The 27,903-nt window shown below is 42.2% G+C and overlaps 1 protein-coding gene, 1 long non-coding RNA gene and 1 other non-coding gene across 3 annotated transcripts; 1 reads left to right on the forward strand and 2 right to left on the reverse strand.

Annotated features, from left to right (window-relative positions):
* Positions 1 to 892: 892 nt before the first annotated feature.
* trnah-gug (transfer RNA histidin (anticodon GUG)) lies at positions 893 to 964 on the reverse strand. The gene has a single exon. It is a non-coding gene; the product is annotated as a tRNA-His (tRNA).
* A 425-nt stretch (positions 965 to 1,389) lies between these two features.
* Positions 1,390 to 27,882, forward strand: aspm (assembly factor for spindle microtubules). Its single transcript, XM_026146828.2, has 26 exons — positions 1,390 to 1,834; positions 1,967 to 2,110; positions 2,350 to 3,895; positions 4,613 to 4,708; positions 5,714 to 5,815; positions 5,919 to 6,065; positions 6,162 to 6,401; positions 6,476 to 6,543; positions 6,640 to 6,781; positions 7,771 to 7,901; positions 8,579 to 8,754; positions 9,439 to 9,584; positions 9,834 to 9,919; positions 10,012 to 10,224; positions 11,178 to 11,382; positions 11,733 to 11,881; positions 12,385 to 12,513; positions 14,209 to 14,403; positions 14,725 to 19,347; positions 19,516 to 19,665; positions 19,777 to 19,968; positions 23,815 to 24,007; positions 24,911 to 25,065; positions 27,212 to 27,388; positions 27,500 to 27,672; positions 27,759 to 27,882. The coding sequence occupies exons 1-26, from the start codon at positions 1,559 to 1,561 to the stop codon at positions 27,859 to 27,861; spliced, it is 9,957 nt and encodes a 3,318-aa protein (XP_026002613.2). The 5' UTR covers positions 1,390 to 1,558; the 3' UTR covers positions 27,862 to 27,882.
* On the reverse strand, positions 27,087 to 27,627 carry LOC145421350 (uncharacterized). The gene is made up of 2 exons (XR_013902684.1): positions 27,486 to 27,627; positions 27,087 to 27,399 (listed from the first exon to the last, which is right to left on the reverse strand). It is a non-coding gene; the product is annotated as an uncharacterized LOC145421350 (long non-coding RNA).
* Positions 27,883 to 27,903: the final 21 nt, after the last annotated feature.

Below are 27,903 nucleotides of genomic sequence, written 5' to 3' on the forward strand. Positions count from 1 at the left end.
TTTAAGTCTGTTAGTTCTTGTCTTTGGGAGAAGCAACCTGTCACTGAACAGACTCTTCTGGTTGTTAATGGCCGTGTGCAGAGGATGCCCAGCATTGTTCATAATGTCCATCAGTTTCTTTAATGTCCTTTTCTCTGCCACTGTCACCAGAGTGTCCAGCTTCATGCCGACCACAGAGCTAGCCCTCCTGATCAGTTTCTCTAGCCTGCATGAGTCCTTCTTTGCTGTGCTGCTCCCCCAGTACACCACAGCATAGAAAAGTACTCCAGCAACCACCGACTGGTAAAACATCCTCAGGAGCTTCCTGCAGATGTTAAAAGACCTCAGCCTCCTGAGGAAGTACAGTCGGCTTTGGGCTTTTTTATACAGGTGCTCTGTGTTGCAAGACCAGTCCAGTTTATTGTCCACCCACAGAACGAGGTACTTGTACTTGTTGACCACCTCCTCCCCCTCTATCTGAACCGGCAGTGGACCTTCTCTGGACCTCCCGAAGTCCACAACCAGTTTATATGTCACAAAGACAAACGGGAATATTTTGGGGTATGCACTCGTCACTATAGTATTTGATTTTATTCTGTACAGTTGTGTACTGTATTTATTCTTATTATATTCAAATTTTTGCTACATAACTTTTGCACTGTCCACTTCCTTCTGTGACAAAACAAATTTAGTTTTGTAATAAAGGTTATCTTATCTTATCGTATCTTAGAGAGCGAATAAAGATCTTACAAGTGTTAAGGACGACAGCCAAAGTGCTAGTTAAAGTTGGTTTCCAATTACAATTCAGTTATGTTTTTTTTACTTCCTAGTTCAGAAATAACTTAAAATATGTCTGATCCGACAGGATTTGTGTTACTTTTTTTTAAAATAATATTTTTTGCAGGGAAAAATCTGCCGTGACCCGGATTCGAACCGGGGTTGCTGCGGCCACAACGCAGAGTACTAACCACTATACGATCACGGCGAGCTATCCGTGGGATGAGAAGCACGAGTCGTTGACAGAACCCCTATGCTCGCATAGTGGTGAAACACTAAAATCCTATTAATTATGGCCAATACGGGACCAACAGAAAAGTCATTTAGAAATTCGAATTACAGTTTTTATCAGACTTTGCTGAGCGAGCAGCAAGTTACTTCTAAAACGGTGAGAGACACGTTTGCGGTCTGTTTGCTTATGGCTCTACTTTCTTCACGTAGTAGAGTGGACATATTTTCTGTGCCTCGTGGTGTGGGCGTAGCCTACGGCGTTTTAAAAACGTATTCGCTTGCTGATTGGTCAACCGTCGTGTATTCATACGGATTCAATGCATTCTCTTTACCCATTGGTTACGGGGTCGTTATCTCTCGTTTATCATTGGTTCAATAAACAAGACGTCCGAATTTCAAACTAGATTGTCTGTCAGTGTGTTGTCGAAGGAAGCGAGAGTGAACGTTTGCTAGCTAACAAGTGTTGGGTCTAAACGGCCATTTGGAAACAGTTAACATGTAATTAATGTTAACTAAGCTGTTTTTTTCTAATTCATTTTATAAGCTACAAGATTGACTTTATTAATTACAAATGGCACAAGGCGTACATTCGGGACAGAGAGGATTTTTGGACTTCAGTCCAACAAGGAGAGACTACACAGACAAAGAGAACGATGTTCCTGTCCTGAGTTTGATCCAGTTTTCAAAGGCTCCTTTCGTAACCTTTGGGTCGGTTAAGCTGGGTACCTCCAAGTCGGCTGTTCTGAGGATTGAGAACCCTACAGAGTATGCTGCAGCGGAGGTTTCTGTTGATAAGATCCCCTCAAGTAAAGGCTTTTCAGTGGACTGCAGCACGTTCAAAATCCAGGTATGTTTTAGCTTATACAGAAAATACACGAGTACCCATTCACACACCAGATTCCAAAATCCACGGGGATTTTCATATCATTAAATACACTCTTAAAGATTTCTGTTTATAAGAGTCGGTCCTTGTTTCCAGCCTGGGGGCTCATTCACTCTGGTGGTGACCTGGACGCCAACCGAAGAAGGTGGGATCAGAGAGCTAATCGTCTTAAATGCCAGTGGTGTCCTCAAACACCAGGCTGTCCTGCTGGGGAGAGCAGAGGCACCAAAAAGGAAAAAGGTAAGCATCCACAGCTTTACACGGAGGCTCTTACAGCTAATGTTACTCTCAGATAGCTGAAGTTTTTTTTTCCGCCTTCACTTTGCAGTATGTTTTCAGTAATAACTGGTATGACTCTTTAGTCTGATTATTATGAGGCAGTTATAGCCTTAACTGGAGGCCTAGCTTATATGATTTGTTTTGTAGGCTGCAACTTTACACATCATTGAAAATGTGTGTGTGTGTGTGTGTGTTTTCAGAAGACCTTATGGGACACAATCAAAAGCAAGAGAGAGGGTGAAAAAATGACAACACTCAGAAGGAAGGTCGAGCACCCCCCTCTCAAGATGGCTGCCAATAAAACCTTCCAAGTGTCTCGAAATCCACAGTACAAACGAGACAAGCCACGCAGCCCGCTCGCTTCACTTAACGAGGGCAAAGGTGCCATAGAGAGGTCCCTAATCAAGCACAGCCCCGCTGGGGATCGCTGCCTGAAATCAGACAAGCAGAAAGCCTTAAATCTGAGCCAGGAGCAACAGTCTCTGGTCTTGCCAGAAAAGGAGAACGTCCAACAACTTAATAGGAACTCTCCGCTGGTTTTGCTTGTCCCGGCTGCACAGGTGGTAGACTCTGGTAGCATGTCCGCGAGCCCAGATGTCCTTGCAGGAAAACCTGAAAACAAAGATCTTACCAAAATCCTCAACAGGACGCTGTCGCCAATTGGGACGCCAGAGAGGTTTAAGAAGCTCATGCCTTGGATTGAGTCAGAAATCCCACTCCCTGCTACTGCAAAGTCTGCAGCTGCTGCTGCTGACAGTGAGTTACCTAGAAGCCCCCTCCCGTCTTTGAAAGAGGCCCTGTTTCTCATCGACTCTGATCTGATCGATGTTAACACCAGCCCTCCAGATAATAATTCGAGCTGTAACTTTTCAGATTCGCTCGAATCTAACAGTGAAAAACACGGCTGTCGACCTGACACAGATGTCCTCAAAGCGTCATCTGGTAGCCCTGAGCTGTCAGAGTCCAGCGAGCCCAGACTTACTTTCTTTGTCAGCAAAAAAGCAGAGAAAGTGAGAGAGCTGTGTGTTTCGGAGGCTGATAAACTTCCTGAAGGGACAAAAAAAGGTTCTTTCACCTCTGCCACAGTGACAAAGGGTAAGGCACCGGTGGAGGCAAATGGTTCAAGTGGAAGGAAAATAAAGAAGTCACGACGAAGGCTCCTGCAGAATACGCTGGAGCTGTCTGATGGCAGCTGTCCGTGTGAGTCAGGTCCAGAAAGTCCTAGCCTTCCTGTCATCGACTCGGACAAAGGAATCAGCCCGTGTGATGACAAACCTCAGGTCCCAGAGTTTATCTTCTCCAGCACCAGCCCGAGGCTCGCTGCCTCACCTGCACCCATCACCTTCCCTGTCTCCTCCCCTCCACCTGTGGCTCCTTCTCGCTTTTCTTTCTCAGTAACGTCCCCACCTCATTCAGTCCTTGCTCTTGTTGCTTTTACCGTCGCCTCTCCAACACCTGTGAGCTCATCTTCTCCTCATCATCATGACCTTTTGTCAAAATCTAAAGTGTACGAGCAGCCCCTAGCAGTTTTTACACCTCCTCATGTTCAGGAAGACTTGTTTCCCGTTAACGTAGTAGCGAAGAGCAAGAAGAGGAAGAGTGAGGAATTTCTGAAAACTGATGGGAAGAGTGAAGATGACAGGAAAACCAAGCAGGTAAAAAGGAGCAAGGTAGTTCCTGGGAAAACCGAGCCCTCCCGATCAGTCCAGGAGAGGAGAGGTGCATCACAAAGGCAGAGAACATCAGGTGAGCCTCCTTCAAGAAGGTTGTTCATGTCTTTGTTGAGTTGGAGGCTGTAGCTTGTGTGTCTGCTGTTTTAGATATGCTTTATACTAACAGCTCTATTATGTTCAGAGAGAGGAGGAATAAAAAAATCTAGACTATATCTCCACAAACTTTAAATCAGCTCCTTTTGAATTGTTTAAGCTACTTATGCTCAACACATTTGTTTTCTTTTTGTATCACATATTTATTTATTTATTTATTTCACTTTCAATAAAAGGGTTGCTGGTGATAGTGATATATGGCTCATGCCAGTATCGGTTGATGTTGGTATCAGCCGATGTTGTCCTTGCTGACTGATTATTAGTGGATGTCACTGGCTGATATTTATCTGTCACATCAGTTTTGCAAACTGGCTACAAAACCAGAGACAGTTCAGTTGATTTTAAAAAGATTTCATTCCCTAAACAAAGGGCTAAATGACAGACAGAAAAAATTAAATTTAGCCATCCATCATGGGAAGCTGGAGTTTCTCTCAGTCTGTCACAGGGTTGTAAAATAAAATAAGAACGGAAAAGATATCGTTATTTTAAACTTTGGTGCTGGACTCGGAGCACGGGGTGTTATTTTCAGGCCGTGTTTGTAATATTGGCAGTTTGAAGGTGAATAACCTGCTGACGGTTAATGTCCTTATATTGTGGATTTATTGAAGTCTGATGCAATTTCTATCCCTCCCCGTAGGCTCAGTTCGCTCAGTGACCGCATCATCTCTAAGGACTATGAAGTCTGCAGTTCCCGCCCAGGCTAAGCTACCACACTCCAAAGCAGTCTCACAAGGTATACAGGAATATGTTGAAAAATTGGGGTTAAATAATGCTTATAATCCTTTCTGCACTGTTACAAAAATGGATATTCGTACAACTCAGGGCTAAAGTTTTAAGTAATAAGTTAGCTTGCATACAAGTCATTCGTACGAGCTAAAAACTCTTTTCCTTGACTTTGATAGGAAATGTACCATTGGTGGGGAAAAAACAAAACAGCTTAATTAAAAGGATTGGAAAAGAGTGTGTTTAGCCTATAAAGTGACATGAAGTGCTATCATCTATCTTAATCACTTATCCAGTTCAGGGTTGCAGGGGATGGACGTAGTCCTGCTGTCACAGGGTGAATGCCAGGCTGACAGGTTGCCAGTCAATCATTTAGCTTTTTCTTATTATGGTTATCAGAGATGCTTTGAGTCACTTCATTCAATAAGCATCCTCCTTAAAGAAAATTGACTACTCCATCACAGCCATAAGACCAACACAGATTATTTTGATCTGTGTGAGTCCAAAGATAAAAGTATGGAGCTGGAAAAGGGCATAATATAACACATATAACATAATATATGTTTAACTGCAGCAAAGAACCAAATACTTCATGTGATTGTGTGCCAAGAGTGGAACTGTGGTCATTTATGTGGGAGTCAGGAGTCAAAGTGAAGTATGTGAGGGTGGTGCAAGACATGTATGAAGACATGTAGGAATTTCAGGGTGGCTGAAAGGTATGGTCAGATAGGAGTCTCTTCAACTATCTTTACCCATCACACGACTCACTATGAGCAAGGATTTGGTGACAGTGGGAAGGAAAAACTCCCCTTCAACAGGAAGAAAGTTCTGACAGAACCAGGCTCGGCGATCTGCTGCGATTAGTTGAGGGAAGGAAGAAGAGTGAAAGTCAGTGGAAGTGTGATAGAACATACGTGTGTGAATGAAGGATGATACCCTGTTACGACTCATAAAGGGAGCAGCTGATGATGATGAGGATAATGGCGTCAATAACAGTTCCTTCTGTTGTTCACAGGTGCTCCATCTCGAAAGGCACCTGGTGCTCCCTCTATGAAGACAGCAAAAGTAATCGCTGTGGCACAGTCGAAGCTGAGCTTTATTAAGCCTGCACAAACAGGTGTGTGAACATTGGAAGAATCATAAACACTGTGAAATGAGCTTTGTGATTTGCTTTTATCTTTAATTTGTTTGTTTTTTGTTTTTGTACTATTTTCTTTCAGCTCTACCCAGACACCCGATGCCGTTTGCTGCCAAGAACATGTTTTACGACGAGAGGTGGATAGAGAAGCAGGAGAGGGGTTTCACATGGTGGATCAACTACGTCCTCACCCCAGATGACTTTAAGGTCAACACCGAAGTCGCCAAAGGTAACAGGCAGCAGGCTCAAACATGAGAAGATCATGGTAACACCTTAAATATCTCTAACCTCTTAAATCTGTACCCTCCTCTTGTGTCTCGTGTAGTAAATGCTGTGTCCCTTGCTATGGGCGGTGACGACAAGTATAGTGTGCCCAAAGCTCCCACCAAAGAGGAGATGTCCTTCAGCACTTACACAGCCAGACGCAAGCTAAATCGCCTCCGTCGCTCCGCCTGCCAGCTGTTCACATCTGACGCCATGGTCAAGGCCATTCAGAGGCTCGAACTGGAGGTGGAGGCCCGGCGACTGCTTGTCAGGAAGGACCGCCACCTTTGGAAGGACATAGGTAAGAGTCCTGCTTAATGAAAGCTCAATGCTCTGAGATTCCTGTCACTAAGGCCTGTTCGTGTCATCTTTCAGGTGAACGTAAAAAAGTCCTCAACTGGCTCCTCTCGTACAACCCTCTGTGGTTACGGATCGGACTTGAGGTATTCTGACACATGTTTTCTTCTAATGTTCAGCGTTTGCCATTTCCAACAATGTTATTATTATTTATTTTTACCCTGAATATTGCTCATCTTCAGACGATCTACGGAGAGCTGATCTCACTGGAAAGCAACAGCGACACCTTGGGCCTGGCTGTGTTCATCCTCCAGCGACTGCTGTGGAACCCGGACATTGCTGCAGAGTTCAGACACCCCCGAGTGCCCCACCTTTACAAAGATGGTAATTTGAGAGGATGTTGGGTCAGCGTCAGAGCTAATAGAAATACCAGGAGAGCCGAGACTTTTAGTTTAATTGAATTCAAAGTAATTAAAAATGGGGCATTGTTTGTGTGTTGATCAGCCCAGGTTTGCTTTTGAATTTCCCACTTGAGCTGTAGCACAAGTCTCGGTTTGCCTTTATCATCACCAGACAGAAACACTTTATTATAGAAAATTAACAACTTGGGCATGAGTGCAACCTTAATTAACCGACTTCTTGTTATTCCTTCGCTGACTCAAACTTTTAATTTCCTTCTAACAACACAACAACAATGACATTTTGCACTGGAATAGATGTGCTTTATATTATTAGACCGAGGAAAAAAAAGAAGTAAAATAGATGAGGAAATGGGCAGCACAACCAAATAAATATAACTAAATAATAAATATAGATACAGTGTGCATGATGCTCAATGTTATGCTGCCAGATCTATAACTGTCTGAAATGTGCAGCTGCAGTTGCTTCAGTTGATGTGATGATTATTGGATGATCATGATTATTCAAATGTTCCAAACACAAACATAATTGATTAACACTCAGGTGAAAAACAGGATGTTTCACTTTTTCTTTTCCCCTCTTCACTTTGAGTAACCGATTACTTTTTGAATGTGATTAGTTCTCATGAGGCTTAAAGATCACTTTGGATTCATTGGATTAATGTCCCAAAACCTCTAATGTTGTTTTATTCCTAAAATTAATCTGGGAACATAATGCTGAAGAGCCCAAGACAGATGACAGAGCAAAGGATGAAGGAAATACTTTCCTGATTTTGTAGATGTTTGGAATTCCTTTTTAATCCCACTTGCAATTAAATAATTCAAACAACTTGGGAGTGTAAAGACTACTTTTTAAAACAAGGATATCTTGTGATCAAAATAAGATTTCCTTTGTAAACTGGAAATTGTCTTGATTGTCACTGTATGAATGCCTGTTTACCTTTTCTCGGTTAGGCCACGAGGAGGCGCTGTCCCGCTTCACTTTGAAGAAGCTGCTGCTGCTCGTGTGTTTCCTGGACAAAGCCAAAGAGTCCCGGCTCATTGAACACGACCCCTGTCTGTTCTGTGTTGATGCTGAGTTCAAGGTACGCCAGAGACACAATGTGTCACCAACAAACATTTGTGGAAAATTACAATTTTTGTACATTGAATAAAAGCTTAAGATAGTTACTCTTTTCTTGGTATTGAATGGGAGAGCATATGATGTCATTGTGCTTTTGGAATGATGATAAAGAAAAAAAAGCTTAAATAGGTTAAAAAGATGAGTCTTGAACTGCTTTTTGAGTATACTGAGCTCATGGATCAAAGAATCGAGGAGAGAGATTTCAAGAATAAGGGTCACGATTGCAAAGGCTCAGTTAGCTTTAGTTAGTTTTTCTTCTAGATTTAGGGATGGATAATAAGCTCTGATCAGGCGCCCCAAGAGTCCTGGTGAAAAGTTAATCTCTGTACAGATATGCTTCACCATGAAGAGGCCTGAAGATAAAAACTAGAGGTTTGAATTGAATTCGAAATTTAATGGGGAGCCAGCACAGTGAGATCTGCAGAGGTGTGACGTTAGAGGTCTCGAAGGATGTGGTAACGAGCCTCGCAGCAGCATTTTGCACAAGCTGGAGACGATCCAGGGAGGTTTTACTGAGGGAGGCGAAGAGTGACTGAAATAAAAGCATGAAAAACAGTTTCCCCTCTTCTGGTCTTTTTGGCTTGTGTTAACCTCTGTCGTGCTATGTACTGCTCAATTTTTTACATTTTTATTTAACAGGCAAGTAAAGACCTGCTGCTGGCCTTCTCAAGGGACTTCCTGAGCGGAGAGGGGATCCTCCCGCGGCACCTCAGCTACCTCGGGTTACCCGTCTCCCACGTTCAGACGCCCCTGGACGAGTTCGACTTCGCTGTGAAGAATTTGGCAGTTGACTTAAAATGTGGCGTTCGTCTAGTGTGAGTGTGTCGGCATGAATTTTAATGCGATGCTCGGATCCCAGATGCGTGTGTGCTTCTCTCAGAGGTCAGGCTCAGATAGGCAAGGGAATTGGGAGCTAAGGACTCTCAGACAAGGCGGTTTCAGACAGGGGATTTCCTTCCTTAATTTCTCACTGAAGGATTTGCTCTTTGACAGCCCTGACAGTGGTTCAGTTTGTGTCTGTGAGTCTGTTAAATAAATTTTTTTTTTCTTCAGAGCAAATCTTTGACTCCATTTTATTTGTGTCAGGTTCCCTACAGGTTATGATGCAATTTAATGTTACATATTTTTCTGTTTTGTAATTACATGGGTATTTTTTTTTTTTTTTTTTTTTAAATATCCTGTATTTCAAGTGGGTATGTTGCCCCTAATGTTGTCCTGTACTCTGATTGGCCAACATGTAGTTAGGGTTATAACAGCATTTAATTAAATGTATTTAAAGAATTCAAATTGACATGAGCCAGATTTAAATTGGCAAAAGCTGGATTTGACCTTGACTAGCCCTGTATGTGTGGATCAGGTTCTCATTAGATACTCGTTTATGTTCAGCTGCTGCTGCTGTGGGATTTAAATGTGTGACATAAACATTTCATTGCATGACAAATCAGTTGAAGCGATGATGATGATGATGATGGAAGCTAAGGATCATCTTTTTGCTTTAGGAGAGTGATGGAGCTCCTTGTCCAGGACTGGACTTTATCTGTGAAGCTCCGCCTCCCGGCCATCAGCCGCCTGCAGAAGGTCCACAACGTCGATGTCGCTCTACAAGTTCTCAAAAGCAAAGGGATCGACCTGAAGGACGAACGTGGTAATTAATCAATTTCTGAAAATCAAATTTGTATATACTGTTTAAGATATGAACATATTCGTTGTGTTTTATATTCAGACACTTTCTTTGGAAATCTCACTGCTATAGTTTTGCCTTGAGTGTAAACAAGTTCTATATCACCTTGTAGTCTGCTGACTTTCTTTCTTACTAAACTTTATTGAGCTTACATGAAAAGAAAATTCAGAACTTTGCTTTGATGGTATTTAAATGTTTTGTTTTTATTTTCAGGCTCAACCATTGATTCAAGAGACATTGTGGATGGACACAGAGAAAAGACGCTGAGCCTGCTGTGGAAAATCATCTTTGCATTTCATGTGTGTATGCCTTTGTTTCCCCCATTTGAGAACCCCCATCCCAATAAGTGAAGAGAGTTGATTGATATGGTGTTACTGCATCATATGTTCAGGTGGAGGTGATTCTGAATGAGGATCAGCTCAAGCAGGAGATTGGCTTTCTGAAGAAAACCCTGAGGACTAAACGGAGGCTAGCATCTCTGAAGGCCGATCGGGGTCTTCGGCAGACGCCTGCAAAAACCAGAGTCCCGTACGAACATGGCAGCACCAAAGTTACCCTGCTTATGGACTGGGTCCGTTCCGTTTGTGACTTTTACAACCTGCAGGTGAGACTAAATAGTTTAATTTTAGCTAAGAAACCAAAGAAAATAGTTTCACATTCAGAATTAAACTGATTTAATTGAGGCTTGTTTAAGTTTTATCTCTTTTACTGGTTGCTTTTACACTTTGCCCACTAACTACATTTTTTTTTTTTTTAACTTGAGGTTGATGCACACTAAATAAAACGTTACCTTGATCTTACAAAGCTGTAATACAGTAGATTTTGGTCATTGTTTTGTGTCGCTTTTAGATTATATCTACACACTTTTCCTCATTGCTTATCATCTTCATCTTTTTATAATCTTTGCAGCTTCTTGTTTGCATTTTTTTTATAAAGTAAATAAATAAATTATCTACTTTAGGCTACTAAATCTCAGTTTATTTGCAATGCATGTATTCTAACTCCTTTGCAAAGACCGCATCATGATTTAGACACAGATTTTAAGAACATGGAAGATAACCTTGTGCATTCACGTGACTTACTTTATACAATGTTACAAAGATATATTTTCACCCAGGCAGTGTAGGCGTTTACCCATTTCAATGTGCGTTGTAGGCAAGTTATCCAAACAAGGATACATTTAGCTGAACCATGGAATTCGTGGTGGGCTACATTGCTAGAGCACCCAAAACCCGCAAATTTTGGATGTGGTTGAAAAACGTCTTTCAATGTCTATTTTTTTTTTTCTTTTTTTTTATAGCTTAAACCCTAAATATGCTTTTTGGTGGCATCTCAGGGCTTTCAGAAGAACAAAACGAAACAACACTGTAAATATAAATGATATTTGTGTGATGCAAAATGACAGGTTTGTTGGTTTTTGCTGACCTTTGGAATTATCATATTTGCCACAAAACGCAACCTTGACATTGTAATATATAGATATAGAGAGAGAAATTTTCAGAAAACTCTAGTTGGAAACGATAAATAAAGTCTCTCTCTGCCTGTGTGTGTGTGCAGGTGGAGAACTTCACCGTGACGTTCTCGGATGGCCGCGTCCTGTGCTACCTTATCCACCACTACCACCCGGGTCTCCTGCCAGAAGCGTCTGTCAGTCACCGCACCACTCAGACTGTCGAGTGCTCACCAAGAGGCCGACTGGAGCTCAGCTGCTCAGCCAGCGACTCCGACAGCTCCTTTGAGTCCCTGCCCACAGGCCCAAACGGTATGTCAGCTGTGTGCTGCAACCTTAGTGCAACCATCTGTGCCGGGGGGGATTTAAAGAGGAAAAAAAAAAGTTCACTTGGATGTTTGTACCTCAGACATTTGTAGTCTGTCAGAACATGAAAACGGTGAATATGAAAGGAACTCTGAATTATTAAAAAAAAAAAAAAGAAGAAGAAAAAAAAAAGAAATGTAACAAATAAATAACACAGTATGTTTATTACATTACATCTTAATTTTTAAATTTTTTTTAAGTCACGGTTACCTCAGCTTCGTGATGTCATAACATCAAAATACATACACAATACAAAAGAGAGTTGTTACTGACAGTATCTATTTATTCGCCAACAGGACCTGATTCTCCATCGCTGGAGTTTAAAGAGCTACTGAAGAACGAGAAAAGCAACTTCAAACTGGTCAACAGTGCGGTGTCTTTTCTGGGCGGTGTGCCCGCTATGATCAACCCGGCCGACATGTCCAACACTATCCCCAATGAGAAGGTGAGACCAGGTGGGAGGTGTGTCATAGCTTGCAGGAACACAGAACATTGTTTTTGGTGAAATTCATAACAACTGATTATTAATCCACATTCAGTGTGTTTTATATGTACTTAACAAAGAGAAACACATTCCCAACACTACACTAAGCTTATTCCCCCGCTAATTCCCTGCCTGCAGTCTTGTGCTACAGATGTATAAATGATCATGTGTAAAAACAATAATACAAATGTAGCTTTCTGATTCAGTAGCTCTGTGACAGATGTTGGCTTTTAAATGAATTAAGCTCACTTTACAGGAGTTGGCTGACTTTGTGGCTGCCTCACCCATGTAACCTGACTAAATTTCCGCCCTCATGAGGACAAACTCTCTTGCAATCATTTGTCTTTAAAATCTCAGGATTTGGTAAAATAAGGCTTTTAACGCCTCAATTGTAAAGATATTTAATGTACCAAAATGTGAGAGAGAATGCAGCACTGTCTTCATCCACGTAAACTGACTTGCAGGTGGTGATGTCGTACTTGTCCTTCCTGTGCGCTCGCCTGTTGGACCTACGGGACGAAACCAGAGCTGCGCGGGTCATACAGGGAGCCTGGAGGAAATACAAGCTCAAGAAAGATTTAGAACTCTACAAGGTTTGTGGTTTTTACTTATTTATCATTTAAATTAAACTCACAGTTAAGTCAAGTGTTAATGAGACCCTTTAGCCCTTTATGTCTGATACTGGCCTAATATTGGTCATGGGTAACTATGGGTGTTTGAGGTGTACTTGTCAATAAATGAACCTTGAAGACGTTGGTGGATGTAAGTCACACGTTAAAGGATCGTTAACTCTACACCCATCATGTTTGCAGACTGATACGCTTACAAAATGCTACCAAAAAAGTAACCTCTGTAGAGAAGGTTATAATGTGTTTAATGTAGAGCTGGGCGATAGAACGATAACGATATGTATCGCGATATAACTTTTACTCGATAGAGAAATTAAACTATCGCGATAGACTTCGCCGCTCTTGTCCTCTTAAAAAAAAAAAAAAAAAAAAAAAAGGTCAGCCAATCCAAATTAAGTAGCGCAGAGCCGAACCAATGACAGCCGCAGCGTCACGTCGCGTGACTTGTAACGTACAGCACAAGTGCCAAGCCGCACGTGTGTTTGTTTGGGAAGCAGCCAGCGCGTAATGGAGGAAATGAGTGTGCCGACTAGAAAAATCAACCGAGCGTGACCGAAGAGAAAACAGATGATGGTTCCAACGCCGGAGAGATTGTCGAACGGAAGAGCCATAGAAGTTCCGTAGTGTGAAGGTATTTCGGCTATTTCAAGTCTGACAAAAAACAGAGTAGCGTGCACTGTAAATTGTGCCGAAAGCAAGTCTGGAAATACAATAAACTGGTGCATGCGTCACACTGTGCGCCACGTTATTGTTTCGGTGAAATGAATTTCTACAATACTGTTAATTCTACTCTCTGCAGTGTTTAAATGCTTACATATACACACAGTTACTGTCCCTCCACACTTACGACTCGGTTCTGCTTCTATGCCCCAGCTTGGTTTACTTTTTCCCACCGAGGCTTCTAGACTTCTGATTGGCCAACATTTCTGCACGGTTAGGAATCTAGCGCCACCTGCTGCTTTGGCATGTTCATAGCAGCGTTTTCTTCATTTCTGCCTTTATGTGCGGACGGGATTATTTTTTTTAAAACGAAAACGGAAAATCTCAGTTTTCAAAAATACCCGTGTACGTGTGGATGTAGCCTCAGTCTCTGACTGGAAGCGCTAATTCGTCATTCGGCTTTTGTCAGACTAAAGTAACTGTTAAAACTGTTTGAAAAGCTAAGCTATACAACAAGGAGAGATTGAGAATTTCCTTTTAGTTCTCAGTTTATTTGATATTGACAAAAGTTAGTCAGTTTTGTCTGTTCTTCTGTAAAACAAACTAAGATTTATTTTTAGAATTAATATTTTGTTTCTAAGTGGAATTGACAATTTAGTTTGTTTCGTTTGTTCTATTTTGAAACTTAAACGCTTTAGCGGCTGCCTTTTGTGTAGTTTGTAATATTTGCCTTTATTTATCTGAAAAAGTCTCATGTTCCTTAAGTACATCTACCCTGTCGAACTTATTATGGGAAATAAATATTTAAATAAAAACAAGCTGCTGATTATTTCACATTTTACTTGTGAGCAACGGCACATTTAAATCTTACAAATATAGTTATTTGGCTTATATCGTGATAGATATCGTTATCGCCTGAAATGAAAAAAACATATCGTGATATGAAAAAATCTCATATCGCCCAGCTCTAGTTTAATGTTGCTTCTTGTTTCCATGCAGGAAAGAAACATGGCTGCCATGAAAATCCAAGTATTTGTGAGGAATTTTCTTCAGAGGCGCAGAGCTAAGAGGCAGAACCAGGCTGCTGTTGTCATCCAGACCTCATGGAGAGGTTATGCAGCCCGCAAAAAGCTGCGACTTAGAAAACAGGCTCAACTTCGGGCTATGCAGCATGAAGCAGCAACCGTCATCCAGGTGTGTATGTGCGTTATATATCTGAGGGTTAGAAGTGGTGTTTGACAAAGTCACATATGGCTTTGGCTTTTTGAATCTAACTAGATTCAGCTTCTCAGGTGATGGTTAATCTGACTTTGTTTCTAGTTGTGAATGACTTTGTTCAAGGACATTTTGATGTTCATGATCATCTATTAATGTGCTGTCTAGTAAACACTGTGATTACACTTCTTTTTTTTGGATAATTTTACTGTTTTGTCATATCAAGGATAAATCCAGCATAATGAAGCTACCACGTGTTTTTGTTCTTTGAATTAAATGGGTCTTATCTTGTCCTTGCAGGCTCAGTGGAGGATGTTTTCAACTATGAGGGCTTACCAGTGCCTCAGATATCATACCATTGTTGTCCAAGCACAATGGCGAATGAGGAGGGCGGCCTCCGCTTATGGGAAAATCTACTGGGCGACGACAGTCATTCAGAAGTACTCACGAGCATGGGCCATCTCAAAAAGAGACAGAGCACATTATCTCTTACTAAGGAGCGCTGTGGTAAAAATACAAAGAGGCTATAGAAGATGGAAAGCTCAGAAAATACAAAAGGAAAACTGTGCGGTCAGAGTGATACAAGCTGCTTTTAAGAAATGGTACGGAAGAAAAATGTCCCAAAGAACTGCCGCTGCTGTGAGAATCCAGTCCTGGTACAGGATGCAAAAGTGTCTCAATCAGTACAGAAAGATCAAGGGAAGTGCTTTCCTCATTCAGGCTCAGTACAGAGGCCTTGCACAGAGGCGCCTTTTTCTCACATTAAAACTGCAGCACCACTCAGCTGTTGTCATCCAGAGTGCCTTCAGAGGGCACGCTGTCAGAAAAGAAGTGTCGGAAATGAGGTGTGCTGCAGTCGTAATCCAGCGCTGGTGCAGAGCTTCCATGACAAGAGACGCGGAGAGGAAAAAGTTTGTCAGGATGAAACGCGCGGCCGTTACCATACAGGCAGCGTATCGTGGGAAAGTGGCTCGAGACTCTCTGAAAAAACAGGACAGGGCAGCAGCTGTGATCCAGGCAGCTTTTAGGAAGCACGCTGCCCATAGGCGCTACCTGATCTTGAAAAGAGCTGCAGTTCTAATACAGCAAAAGTACAGAGCAACACTTTTGAGTCGCAAGACAAATAATGAATATAACTCTCTGAGGGCCGCTGTGCTCACTGTGCAAGCTAACTGGAGAGGCAGAGTGGACAGGAAGAGGATAGAAAAGTGGCATCAGTGTGCATCTTTTATACAGGCTTGTTATCGTCGGCACAAAGTGCAAGCAGAGTACAGAGCCAAGAGGGCAGCAGCTGTGGTTCTACAGAGCCATTACAGAGCTTATTTGGCTGGAAGGAAGATGAGGAGAGGATACCTAGAAAAGAAAGCGGCATCCATTACTCTCCAAGCTGCATTCAGAGGGATGAGAGTTAGGGCAGAGTTGAAGAAAAAGCACCAGGCAGCGACTGTCATTCAGGCTTTAGCCAGGATGTTTTTATGTAGGAAACGTTATCTTCTGCTTCACAGTGCAGCGATTGTCATCCAGAGCCTATACAGAGCTCTTTTGCTGTGCAGGGTGCAGCTAAATGAATTCAGAAAACTTAAGCAGGCGACTGTTAAGATACAAGCTGTGTTTCGGGGATTTAGAGAAAGGCGGGACTTGAAGAGGCAACATAAAGCATCCAGAGCAATCCAAGCTCACTTCAGGATGCACAGAATGCGTGTGGCTTACCTTGCCCTTAAGTGTGCCTCCATCATTATTCAGGAAAGGTACAGGGCCAAACGGCTCATGGATCAACAGATGCAGAGTTACAGAACAATGAAACATGCAGTCATAGTAATCCAAGCAGCATACCGTGGCCACAAGGCCAGGAGAAAGATTGCAAACATGCACCAAGCTGCTTCAGTCATTCAGAGAAAGTTTCTGGCCATCCGGGATAGAAAAAACTTCCTGGCTGTCAGAGTGGCAGTTTTGGCCTGTCAGCAGAGGTACAGAGCAGTAACCCTGGCAAGAAAAGCACGGCTGGACTATCTCTCAAAGAGAAGGGCAGTAGTTTGTCTACAAGCAGCTTACAGAGGATATGTAGTTCGAAAGCGGCTGTGTATTGAGCACATGGCAGCTGTAACAATTCAGTCTCAGTATAGAATGTACCAGCAGAAAAACAACTACAAGAGACTCTGCTGGGCAGCCACTGTATTGCAAACACGCTACAGAGCTAACAAAAAGATGAGAGCAGAGGTGCATGCCCTGAGTGTTAAGAAAAATGCAGCTGTTGTCTTACAAGCTGCCTTCCGTGGAATGAAATCCAGACAGATGATCAAACAAAAGCATCAAGCTGCCAGTGTTATCCAGAGAGCTTACAGAGCTCACTGCAAACACAGGGAGTATCTCACTCTGAAATCCTCTGTCCTGACTCTTCAGAGAAGATATCGAGCCTCTGTAGCAGCAAAGAAACAGTTGCAAACATATCAGAAACTGCACAGAGCTGCTGTTGTTCTTCAGGCAGCGTACAGAGGGCAGCAGGTCAGACAGGAAGTTGCTCGTTGGCATCAAGCTGCTACTGTGATCCAGTCTGCCTTCAGAAAACACAGAGAAGTCGTCAAATTCCAGGCCATGCGTCTATCTGCCATCATCATCCAGAGACGTTATCGGGCTCGTGTTCTTCAGAGGCAAGAAAGGGAAAACTTCCTAAGAATGAGACATTCTGCTGTGGTCCTACAAGCAGCTTTCAGAGGTCATCGTGTCAGGTCTGACATTGCCAAGATGCACAGAGCAGCTACTGTCATTCAAGCAAACTTCAGGAGATATAAACTTCAATCAGAGTTCAGGCGACAACGCTGGGCAACCTGTGTCTTACAGCAGAGGTTCAGAGCTCAAAGAACCAGAAACCTTGTGGTGAAACATTATCAAGAGGTTAGAAAAGCTGCCATCATTCTACAGGCTGCATATCGTGGAATGAAATCCAGACAGATGATCAAACAAAAGCATCAAGCTGCCAGTGTTATCCAGAGAGCTTACAGAGCTCACTGCAAACACAGGGAGTATCTCACTCTGAAATCCTCTGTCCTGACTCTTCAGAGAAGATATCGAGCCTCTGTAGCAGCAAAGAAACAGTTGCAAACATATCAGAAACTGCGCAGAGCTGCTGTTGTTCTTCAGGCAGCGTACAGAGGGCAGCAGGTCAGACAGGAAGTTGCTCGTTGGCATCAAGCTGCTACTGTGATCCAGTCTGCCTTCAGAAAACACAGAGAAGTCGTCAAATTCCAGGCCATGCGTCTATCTGCCATCATCATCCAGAGACGTCATCGGGCTCGTGTTCTTCAGAGGCAAGAAAGGGAAAACTTCCTAAGAATGAGACATTCTGCTGTGGTCCTACAAGCAGCTTTCAGAGGTCATCGTGTCAGGTCTGACATTGCCAAGATGCACAGAGCAGCTACTGTCATTCAAGCAAACTTCAGGAGATATAAACTTCAATCAGAGTTCAGGCGACAACGCTTGGCAACCTGTGTCTTACAGCAGAGGTTCAGAGCTCAAAGAACCAGAAACCTTGTGGTGAAACATTATCAAGAGGTTAGAAAAGCTGCCATCATTCTACAGGCTGCATATCGTGGAATGAAATCCAGACAGATGATCAAACTACAGCATCAAGCTGCCAGTGTTATCCAGAGAGCTTACAGAGCTCAATGCGAACACAGAGAGTATCTCACTCTGAAATCCTCTGTCCTGACTCTTCAGACAAGATATCGAGCCTCTGTAGCAGCAAAGAAACAGTTGCAAACATATCAGAAACTGCGCAGAGCTGCTGTTGTTCTTCAGGCAGCGTACAGAGGGCAGCAGGTCAGACAGGAAGTTGCTCGTTGGCATCAAGCTGCTACTGTGATCCAGTCTGCCTTCAGAAAACACAGAGAAGTCGTCAAATTCCAGGCCATGCGTCTATCTGCCATCATCATCCAGAGACGTCATCGGGCTCGTGTTCTTCAGAGGCAAGAAAGGGAAAACTTCCTAAGAATGAGACATTCTGCTGTGGTCCTACAAGCAGCTTTCAGAGGTCATCGTGTCAGGTCTGACATTGCCAAGATGCACAGAGCAGCTACTGTCATTCAAGCAAACTTCAGGAGATATAAACTTCAATCAGAGTTCAGGCAACAACGCTGGGCAACCTGTGTCTTACAGCAGAGGTTCAGAGCTCAAAGAACCAGAAACCTTGTGGTGAAACATTATCAAGAGGTTAGAAAAGCTGCCATCATTCTACAGGCTGCATATCGTGGAATGAAATCCAGACAGATGATCAAACTACAGCATCAAGCTGCCAGTGTTATCCAGAGAGCTTACAGAGCTCACTGCGAACACAGAGAGTATCTCACTCTGAAATCCTCTGTCCTGACTCTTCAGACAAGATATCGAGCCTCTGTAGCAGCAAAGAAACAGTTGCAAACATATCAAAAACTGCGCAGAGCTGCTGTTGTTCTTCAGGCAGCGTACAGAGGGCAGCAGGTCAGACAGGAAGTTGCTCGTTGGCATCAAGCTGCTACTGTGATCCAGTCTTCCTTCAGAAAACACAGAGAAGTCGTCAAATTCCAGGCCATGCGTCTATCTGCCATCATCATCCAGAGACGTCATCGGGCTCGTGTTCTTCAGAGGCAAGAAAGAGCAAAGTTTTTGAAGTTTAAACAATCCGCCATAGTTCTCCAGGCAGCACTGAGAGGCTGGCGCGTCAGGAGGGATGTTAGCCTACAAAATCATGCTGCTGTTGTAATCCAGTCATACTGGAAATGTTTGGTGGAACGACGTATCTTCCAAAGAAAGAAAGATGCAGCTGTGAAACTTCAGCAGAGGATTCGAGCAGTGCAGCTCGGCAGGCAGGAGAGAAGCAAATACAGCCAAGTGAGGCAAGCTGCCATCACACTTCAGAAACACTGGCAAGCCTGGATTGCAAGACAGCAGGTAAAGTTCATTTGCAGTACAAAAATAAACAGAGTACCGTAATTAAGAGGAACTGCAGCTTGTTTGGAGTCTCACAGTGTTGAAATGTGATTTGTAGTAAGCAGTCTCAATGTGTTATGTGGAGGGGAAAAAAAAGTTGCTGGTTAAATGTAAGCCAATGTTTTTCAGGTACTAAAGGCCGCTCGTGCAGAGAGGATGCTACGTTTTACGTCGGCCATATTTCACCATCTCAGTGCCATAAAGATCCAACGAGCACTCAGAGCTCATTGGGCTTTGGAGTCCGCTAAAAGACAGATCCATTCTGTTATCACCATACAGGTAGAGTCACAAAACATCCACAGTGCTACATCTATTGAAGAGTACAACAGTTTTTACAAATGGCATCTTGACTTTTTTTTTTTTTTTTTTTTTTTTTTTTTTTTTTTTTAGCGACTGGTGAGAGCGAGGCAACAGAGAAGACGCTATCTGGAGTACAAGCTGAAGGTGGCTACAGCTCAGAGAGCAGTCAGGCACTGGCTAGCTCGTCGCCACAAGGCTGCGACTGTCATCCAGCAGGCTGTCTGGAAATTCCTCCTCCTCAGGCGTCAGAAGAGGGTTCAGCAGGGTATTCTCAAGGCCCAGGTACCGTAGTCAGTGCTGAGTGTGGTAAAGATGTTGCCTGTAATTCTAAAGGGGAGAGTCGCAGATTTCCAATTCAGTCTATATTTAGGTGTCCAAAGTTCATTCAACCCTCAGTCACCTCAGTTAGAACAGCCCATTAAAGATTTGCTAAATCTTTTCTTTCTACAATGATCAGTCCATGACATTATAACTGGGAAACAATTTCAGGAGGAGGACTGTTTTTAACATCTGACTGTTGCGAACATGGCCTAATTTTACAAAGAAAATATAGGTAACACTTTATATGACAACCCATAGGTAAGCAAAGAAAGGGATGCACAGAACTCCCCTGTCCCCAGCCACCTCTTCCAGCTCATCTGAGAAACACAGAGATGTTCTCAGGCCAGGCAAGAGATATAAACTCTACAATATCTTCTGAGTCTGCCACGGGGCCTCGTCCTGGTGGGACAGACCTAGAACACCTTATCCAGGAGGCATTCTTATCTGCCTCCTGGATAAGAATGCCTCCTGGATAAGGCACCTCAACTGGCTCCTTTTACTGTAGAGGGTATAGCGGCTCTACAGTAACATTATTTCTAAGTAAAAAGGCCACCCATCATTCCAAGAAAGCTCATTTCTGACACTTGTATTCCTGATCTCATTCTTTAGGCCATTACCCAGAGCTTGTGACTAGGGCTGGGTGATATGGCCTAAAATCCATATCGCGATATAATTTGAAGCACGTGCGGTAACGATATATATCGCAATATATTATTTTCTTCTGTATAACGTATTTTCCACACTATAAGGCACACATAAAATCCTTTCATTTTCTCCAAAATCGAGAGTGTGCCTTATGTATGAATTCTGGTTGTGCTTACTGACCTCAAACCGATTTGGGCGTGCAGAAATCTGTTAAAAATGTTTTAGTACAACTTTGGTAAGCCGCACTGCTTGATGGATTGTCAGAGCATTACGGCTGCCATAGTGAGGAGCTTCGCGGAGTAATCTGGGTCCAAAACTCCTTCTGCTTCAGGTCCCAAAGTCAAATGAACACTGAGCGTTAAAAACGGTCTAAATTCTTTCATCTTTAATAAAATCATCAGCGTTGCTGCTTTACCAGGTGTAACAATTAAGTTTAACATCCAGGCTTCCATGAAAACAGAATTTCTTAAATTTAACGGAGTTAGAAGTTAACAGGAAGTTAGCTCGCTAGTTTCCACCTAAACATTTCATACCATGTTCTGACAGAGATTTTTGAAACTAATTAAAACGTACAGCTCTGCTACCACTTCCAACATAAATGAAGACAGAAAACTAAACAGCAGTGGCGTTTGCAGGGTTACTGAAGTTGGACTACCTGGTGTTTAATGTTGTGCTACGTGATTGCTAGCGACACAGCTATGTTAGCATAACATTAGCACAGTGAAGCTGGAGGATGAACGCCAACTTTTTTTCCACTCGATAAAAGTTAACGTGAGGGATTCTGGTGGTCAGGGACGAATGCAATCGCATGGCAGGATGCTATACACGGGCCAAACTTCAGTCAGGAGAACAACTGAGACTTTTCATCCACAATAGGTTAGTTATTAATATACTGCAACAACATGGGGATAGGAACAGCTGTGAGAGAATTCAACATAAATGAATCAAATTTACGGAAGTGGAGGACGCGCAGTTTTTGGCTTTCCCCATATTTCAAAAGTGCTTCATCTCTTTGCTATGACTGTCGCCTGGCATAATTTGCAGATGATAATGGTTGTAGCCGCTGCGATGCTTTCAACCAAAACAGGCATCATCAACATGCGGTAGAGCGGTATAGTCAAAATCTCTATCGTTGGCCAAATTTATGTTGTTTCTATCGTATATCGTTTCTATCGCCCACCCCTACTTGTGACCATAGATGAGAGTAGGGACGTAGATTGACTGGTAAATCGAGAGTTTCACTTTTACTCTCAGCTCTCTGTTCAGCACAACGGATCGGTTCAGCATCACTGCAACCATAGACCCGTCCGTGTCCCGCTCCCCTCAGTCATGAACAAGAGCCCAAGATGCTTGGGCCATGGCCTCAGACTTGGAGGTGCTGATTCTCATTCCCACCACTTTATACTTGGCCAGTGTCAGCTGGAGGCGACAGACCTGATCAAGTCAAAAGAACAACATAATCAATGAAAAGCAGAGATTCTGGGACCACAAAAGTGAAAGCCTCCTGCCACTTTGCTATGCCTACAAATTCTGTCTATAAAAATTATAAACAGAATTGGTGACAAAGGGCACCCTTGGAAGAATCCAATACCCACTGGGAATGAATCTAACTTATTGCCAGTAATGTGGACCAAGCTCTTGCAACGGTTGTATAAGGGCCGAATGGCTCATATTAACAAGCAACACACCAAGGAATCAAACCCTCTCGTCTACCGGGGGAAAAAAACTCCAATATACAGGCAGCCAGCCAAGGACATGCCAAGATACCGCTTGTCACCAAAAGCAACTTCTAGCTGGGACAGAATCCAGCCCCTGTCCAGGAGGCTGGTTCCAGAGCTCAAGCTGTGTATTGAGGTGAGCCCGGTTATATCTCTTTGGTACCTTTCAACCTCACACACCAGCTCATGCTCCTCCTCCACCAGAAAGTTGACGTTTCACCAGCCTCAGTAGCTTGGGATCAGCCCACCAGGGTCCACCAGGGTCTCCCTTGACTGGCACCCGTCACACACTGCACCCAACCCCTATAGCACCCAACCCTCTCCTGTGGATGGTGGGCCTACAGGAGGAAATGCTCATTTGCCTTCTCCAGGTTGCGTCCGGTCAGGCCTCCAGGCCACCAGGGGCTCTCCTTCAGGTACCCTCCCCAGACCTGGCTCCAGGGCAGAGCTCCACTAACCTTATCCCAGGCAGGGTGAACTGTTCCCTTGATTGTGTACACATAACGGTCTTCTAAACAGCTCTTTGTCTGGTTCCTCACCCAGGACCAATTTACCATGGGAGATCCTACCAGGGGCAAAAGGCCTTTCGAGTGCATAGCCCCTGGAATTCTTGGGACACACAAACCCCTTGACTACAATAATATAGCAAATTACAGAGGAGAATTTATGTAATGCATAAGTAACGTTAATAATTTTATAACTTAAGGTATTTTATAGGAAAAAAGACAATTTATACTTTTAAGTACTGCCCAATTTCACGGAAATTTTATGGACAAGCAATTTCCCAATTTTACATCATAAATAAACTGTACTGTTCTATGGACATGTCATAGTATGGAGTAGATTAATTGTGCCTTTGTATATTATTATTATTATTATTATCTTTTTTTTTCTTTTTTTTTTTTACATCTTTTCTTAATATTCATCATGTTTGTGAGTATGACAGATCTTTTAAAAATAAAATTGATTTCTCCCAACCCCTGAGTTTTTGTAGGTAACTATAATGACATTGTTATTAAAAGAAAAATAAATTGAAATTCAATTTAATGATGGAGGAATCACTCCCTTAGTTGCAGGCTGTGTTTTAAAGTGTTACCAAAATTAAAAGCAACAACTTGTTATCCAGTCTTTACTTTATCCTCATCATTTTGATATTTGTTGACAATGTAGTCAGCAAAATGTTGTTACAACCTACAAAGTAAGGCAGTAACAGCCTTGCTGGGATCATTTCTTTAATTTTGCTGTTAATATTTAATACTTCTAATAACAGTTTACACTAGCAAAATGTTTGCTATGAATTGATGGAAATCAAATAATTTTATACACATTTTGCCCTGAAAATTGTTAACTTATTTAGTTTTCCAACAGTTTGAAACTAATGTGAGTTTTTGTTTTGTTTGTTTGTTTTTAATTTAATTTAATTTTAACCACTTTCTCCTTCTAGGCTCTGTGGAGAGGACACTGCTCCCGCAGATTGAATGACAATCCCAAGATTGTAAAGCTGAGGCACCGCTTACGTGTGGTCACTGCCAGTGTCCGAGAGGAAGACAAACTGTGCAATAAAACTTCATGTGCACTGGACTACCTTCTTCGTTATAAACACTTCTCGTACATTCTGGAGGCCTTGAAAAATCTTGGTAAGGCTTTTTGTTGTCTACTCGTTTCCCCTCATGCTGAGTACAAAAATGGAAAAATAGTTTTAAACAGCATTTTCCCTGCAAGTCATCCCACAGCTTTAGATGTGGCAACTTATGTAACACTAAACAGCTTAATGACAATATCTTTGGCTCACCCCACCACAGCACTGAACAAACGCCATGCAAGTTATAGTTTACTCAGCTTACGATCAGACATTATTTTCAACTGAGTGAATGAGCACACGTGAGCCATGACGAATTATTTCACATATCATTATGAGAGGCAGAAGATGCATGTAGTTCCTACCAAACATTTAGATGGTCCCAGTAATATAGTTACTTTTCACTGTGAAGTAACAGTGATTTCTGGAAGTGTTCCTGGGCCCAGGCAATGATTTCATGACACAGCCATGCTTGGTTTTAAAGCAGTGTTGCCTGAGGGCCCAAAGATGGCAGATATTCAATACTGATTTGTACTTGTACCTCTTGCATGCTGATATTTCTCCTCATTCTAATAATCTTTAGATGAGATATTCTGTGCAATTTAACATTGAGGACCATTATAAATGAGTGAATGGACAACTCGAGAATGAGTATTTAAATTGATACCATAGACGTATCTACTAGAGCATTTCTTTGTGTTTCTTGTCTTTCTAATGTGTGATGTGTAGAATCAAAACCCACTTCTGGTCTTTGAATTATGGTGGGTAATATTTTAGGGACTATTTCTACAATCACTCCCAAATCTATTAAATATTTTATAGTTTAAAATGTGTAAATATATATGTGCCTAATTGGCCAAAATGCATACTTCTTATTCATGTAAGAGTGCATCTTATGATTTGTCCTGGCTGAAATCTCTTTGTGCGTGCCTCTGTGTTTGCATGTTGCATTCGTGTGCAGAAACCGCCACCAGGCTGTCCCCAGAGTGCTGCGAGCGGCTTGTGGAGAGCGGAGCCACTAACGTCATCTTCACACTAATCCGTTGCTGTAACAGGAGCGTCCCCTGCATGGACGTCATCACCTTCTCCATTCAGATACTTCTCAACCTTTCCAAGGTACTGCAGACACAGAACAGCACTTTGTATTTTATGCTTCCTCATGAAGTAATCCGGTACTCTCAGGTTATAAACATAAAAGGTAAACCGGTTAATTAGTTTAGTGTGACATTAAAGCTGAAGGTAGACAGTTGTTTATTTTTTGTTTTCCTACAGGCCCAACATTAGATTAAGCTGTTTTAACTGTCTGTAGACACATGAAATGGAGGAGATGTTTTAGCTTATATTTTGCTATCTCCACCTCCTCCACTCCTCAGTTCCAGCATATTTAACAATGTCAGTGTCAGATTTCACCTAAGACTAAGGGTAGGACAGCAACCTCCTTGTGACTAGAAAGAAATTATAGTTTCCCATTGGTTGCATTGAATTTCTTCACATTAGGCAAAAGTTAACAAGTATTTCCACCTAGGTGTGTCACGATACTGGACATTAGTAGTCGGTACAAACAGCAGTAGAACTGAACAATTCTCACAGCCCAATTCGATACCAAAACAGAAATGATCTGAAGTGACATCTCGCATACTCGACCATAAACTGCCTCATTAAAGTCATTTTTAAAACACTGGCAGATCATTTATTTAAAATGTTAACATTGTATAGCCTACTAATGTTATATTACACTAGCATAAGCATTTAATGTTAGCCATTGCAAACATTTTAGCCAGTGGAACAAAGCTGATTTCACAGCTTTGTTGGTAATTTACATTTTGGCATAATAAAAGCAGGATAATGGTTTGGATGTTTGTAATGTTAATTGAAAAGCATTCACGCTGATCTATTCAAACTGATCTGGGAGCTATTCTTTTAGTTCACTTAGGCCACACAATTTCAGTACAGTACAGTAACATGCTTGCATACGGCTTTTTGGGAAATCAGTCCTTACTCACATTTTCAGAATTTTGGTAGGAAGTGATACAACACATATTGGTTCTGGTGACATCCCTAGTTACAGCAACCAACCTATCACACACTTACACAATGGTTTTGGGCCAGCCATTGTTTTCCTTAGTGTGACTGTAATATAAGGTGGTAACAAATACTTATTTATGTACAGATATATTAAATGCAGAGTACTTTTATACAGTATTCTCATGGCTAGACATTTTGTGTCATCATATAAAGGTACATAAAAGTATATAAAAGTTGGTGCTGCATCACTATCCAGTATTTCTTAAATTCAGCAGTATTTTTGGTTGCATTATTTTAAACAGTAACTTGCAAGAACACAGAGAAGATGCATTTAAAGAGCTCTATCACTTAACTCTGGTTGTCTGAAAATATCAGAACTAAAGTGTTATCAAGCTTTCCTGTTTTCTCTAAAAGCATTTCCCATTTCCTGTATATAGATCTGACCCTCTGTCAGACTGTTTGCTGTTATCGATTTCTCTCTTCTCGCTGTGAACTTTGTTCTTCTTGCAACATAATCTGCCTGACTGTGACGGGAACATGTTGGCATGGTAGACCCAGACATCTTACTTATTTGTTTTGAATCTTCTGGCTGGAAAGGGATTGTTTAGACAAGTGGGGGTTGAATAAACCTGTAATCTGTATACTGTCTATGGTAAATGACCGTCAGCACACCCGTGCTTTTGAGAAGCTTTCACTGCTGTGGATGAGGGCAGCAGCAAAACATTTGTATGGGAATGTAAAGCTTTTGGATCCAAATATGTTCCCTCACAAAAGCCACCAGACTCATTTGACAAAAACAGGTTAATTTGTACCGTTCTAAAACATCAAACAATAGGACAAACTAATCCCTGCTTAGTTTTGAGAAATTACACCTCCCATCATTCTGTGCAGTGTTTAATGAAATGAGATTACCAGCATGGAAGCTGTCTCATGATTGTGGCTTTAACAGCTTTGCTTAAGGCCTTACATGTCATCTACAATCTATAAGAAACTGCTTTCTGTAAAGCTAATTTAACTGCAAAGTGACCATTTATGTGGATATGTAGCAGATAAAACATGTATTATGTTCACTTTTTTGTGTGTGCGTGAAGCATTAAATATGAAGAACAAAGTGGACGAGGGTGGTGTTTATTTTTGAGTGTTTCTGTCTTTTTCAGCCAAAATAGAACATGCAACAGTGGATGCGTTAGTGTTGTTTAAGTGTGCAGGACTAACATCGTCTCCCCTCCCTCCTCAGTACCACAAGACCATTGAGGCGGTGTATTCAGTGGAAAACTCTGTGGAGACGCTGCTGGACCTGCTGCAGAGATACCGGGAGAAGGCAGGGGATAAAGTGGCAGAAAAGGGTGGAAGCATCTTCACTAAGGCCTGTTTCCTTCTTGCGCTCCTGCTGCAGGACAAGCAACGCACTGAGGTCCGTAGACACTGTAACAAACGGATAACACGAGTGCATAAATACCAATATCAATGATATTTTTACACAAGAGAAAATGCTAACTATTTTTGCTTACTGTATTTTCTTTAGGAGGTCAAAAAGCTACCCAAGGTCTTGGATAGGATCCACAGTATTTACCGCCTCACTGCTCGCAAACACAAGATGGACACAGAAAGAACAATCATCAAGCAGAAGATGAGCGCGTCGATCAACGGGAGCTTCTTCGTTCCAGTGACGCCTCGTAAATCCCGCGCTGCACCAAAGTATGGATATTCCTGAGTTACATAATATACTGAAAGTGTGCTTGTATGTTTCCAGAGATAACTAAAAGTTTTTTGTTTTCTTTCAGGTTTGCACCAGATTGGGTTCTCAGGCGAGATAAGCTCAAAGACATTGTAGACCCCCTCAGGGCCATTCAGATGGTGGCGAACACACTGTCCATTGTGCTGTAAATAAACATGCTCATATATATATATATATATATATATATATAT

This window comes from Astatotilapia calliptera, chromosome 17 (genome assembly GCF_964374335.1).
Source record: "Astatotilapia calliptera chromosome 17, fAstCal68.1, whole genome shotgun sequence".
Taxonomy (NCBI): Eukaryota; Metazoa; Chordata; class Actinopteri; order Cichliformes; family Cichlidae; genus Astatotilapia; species Astatotilapia calliptera.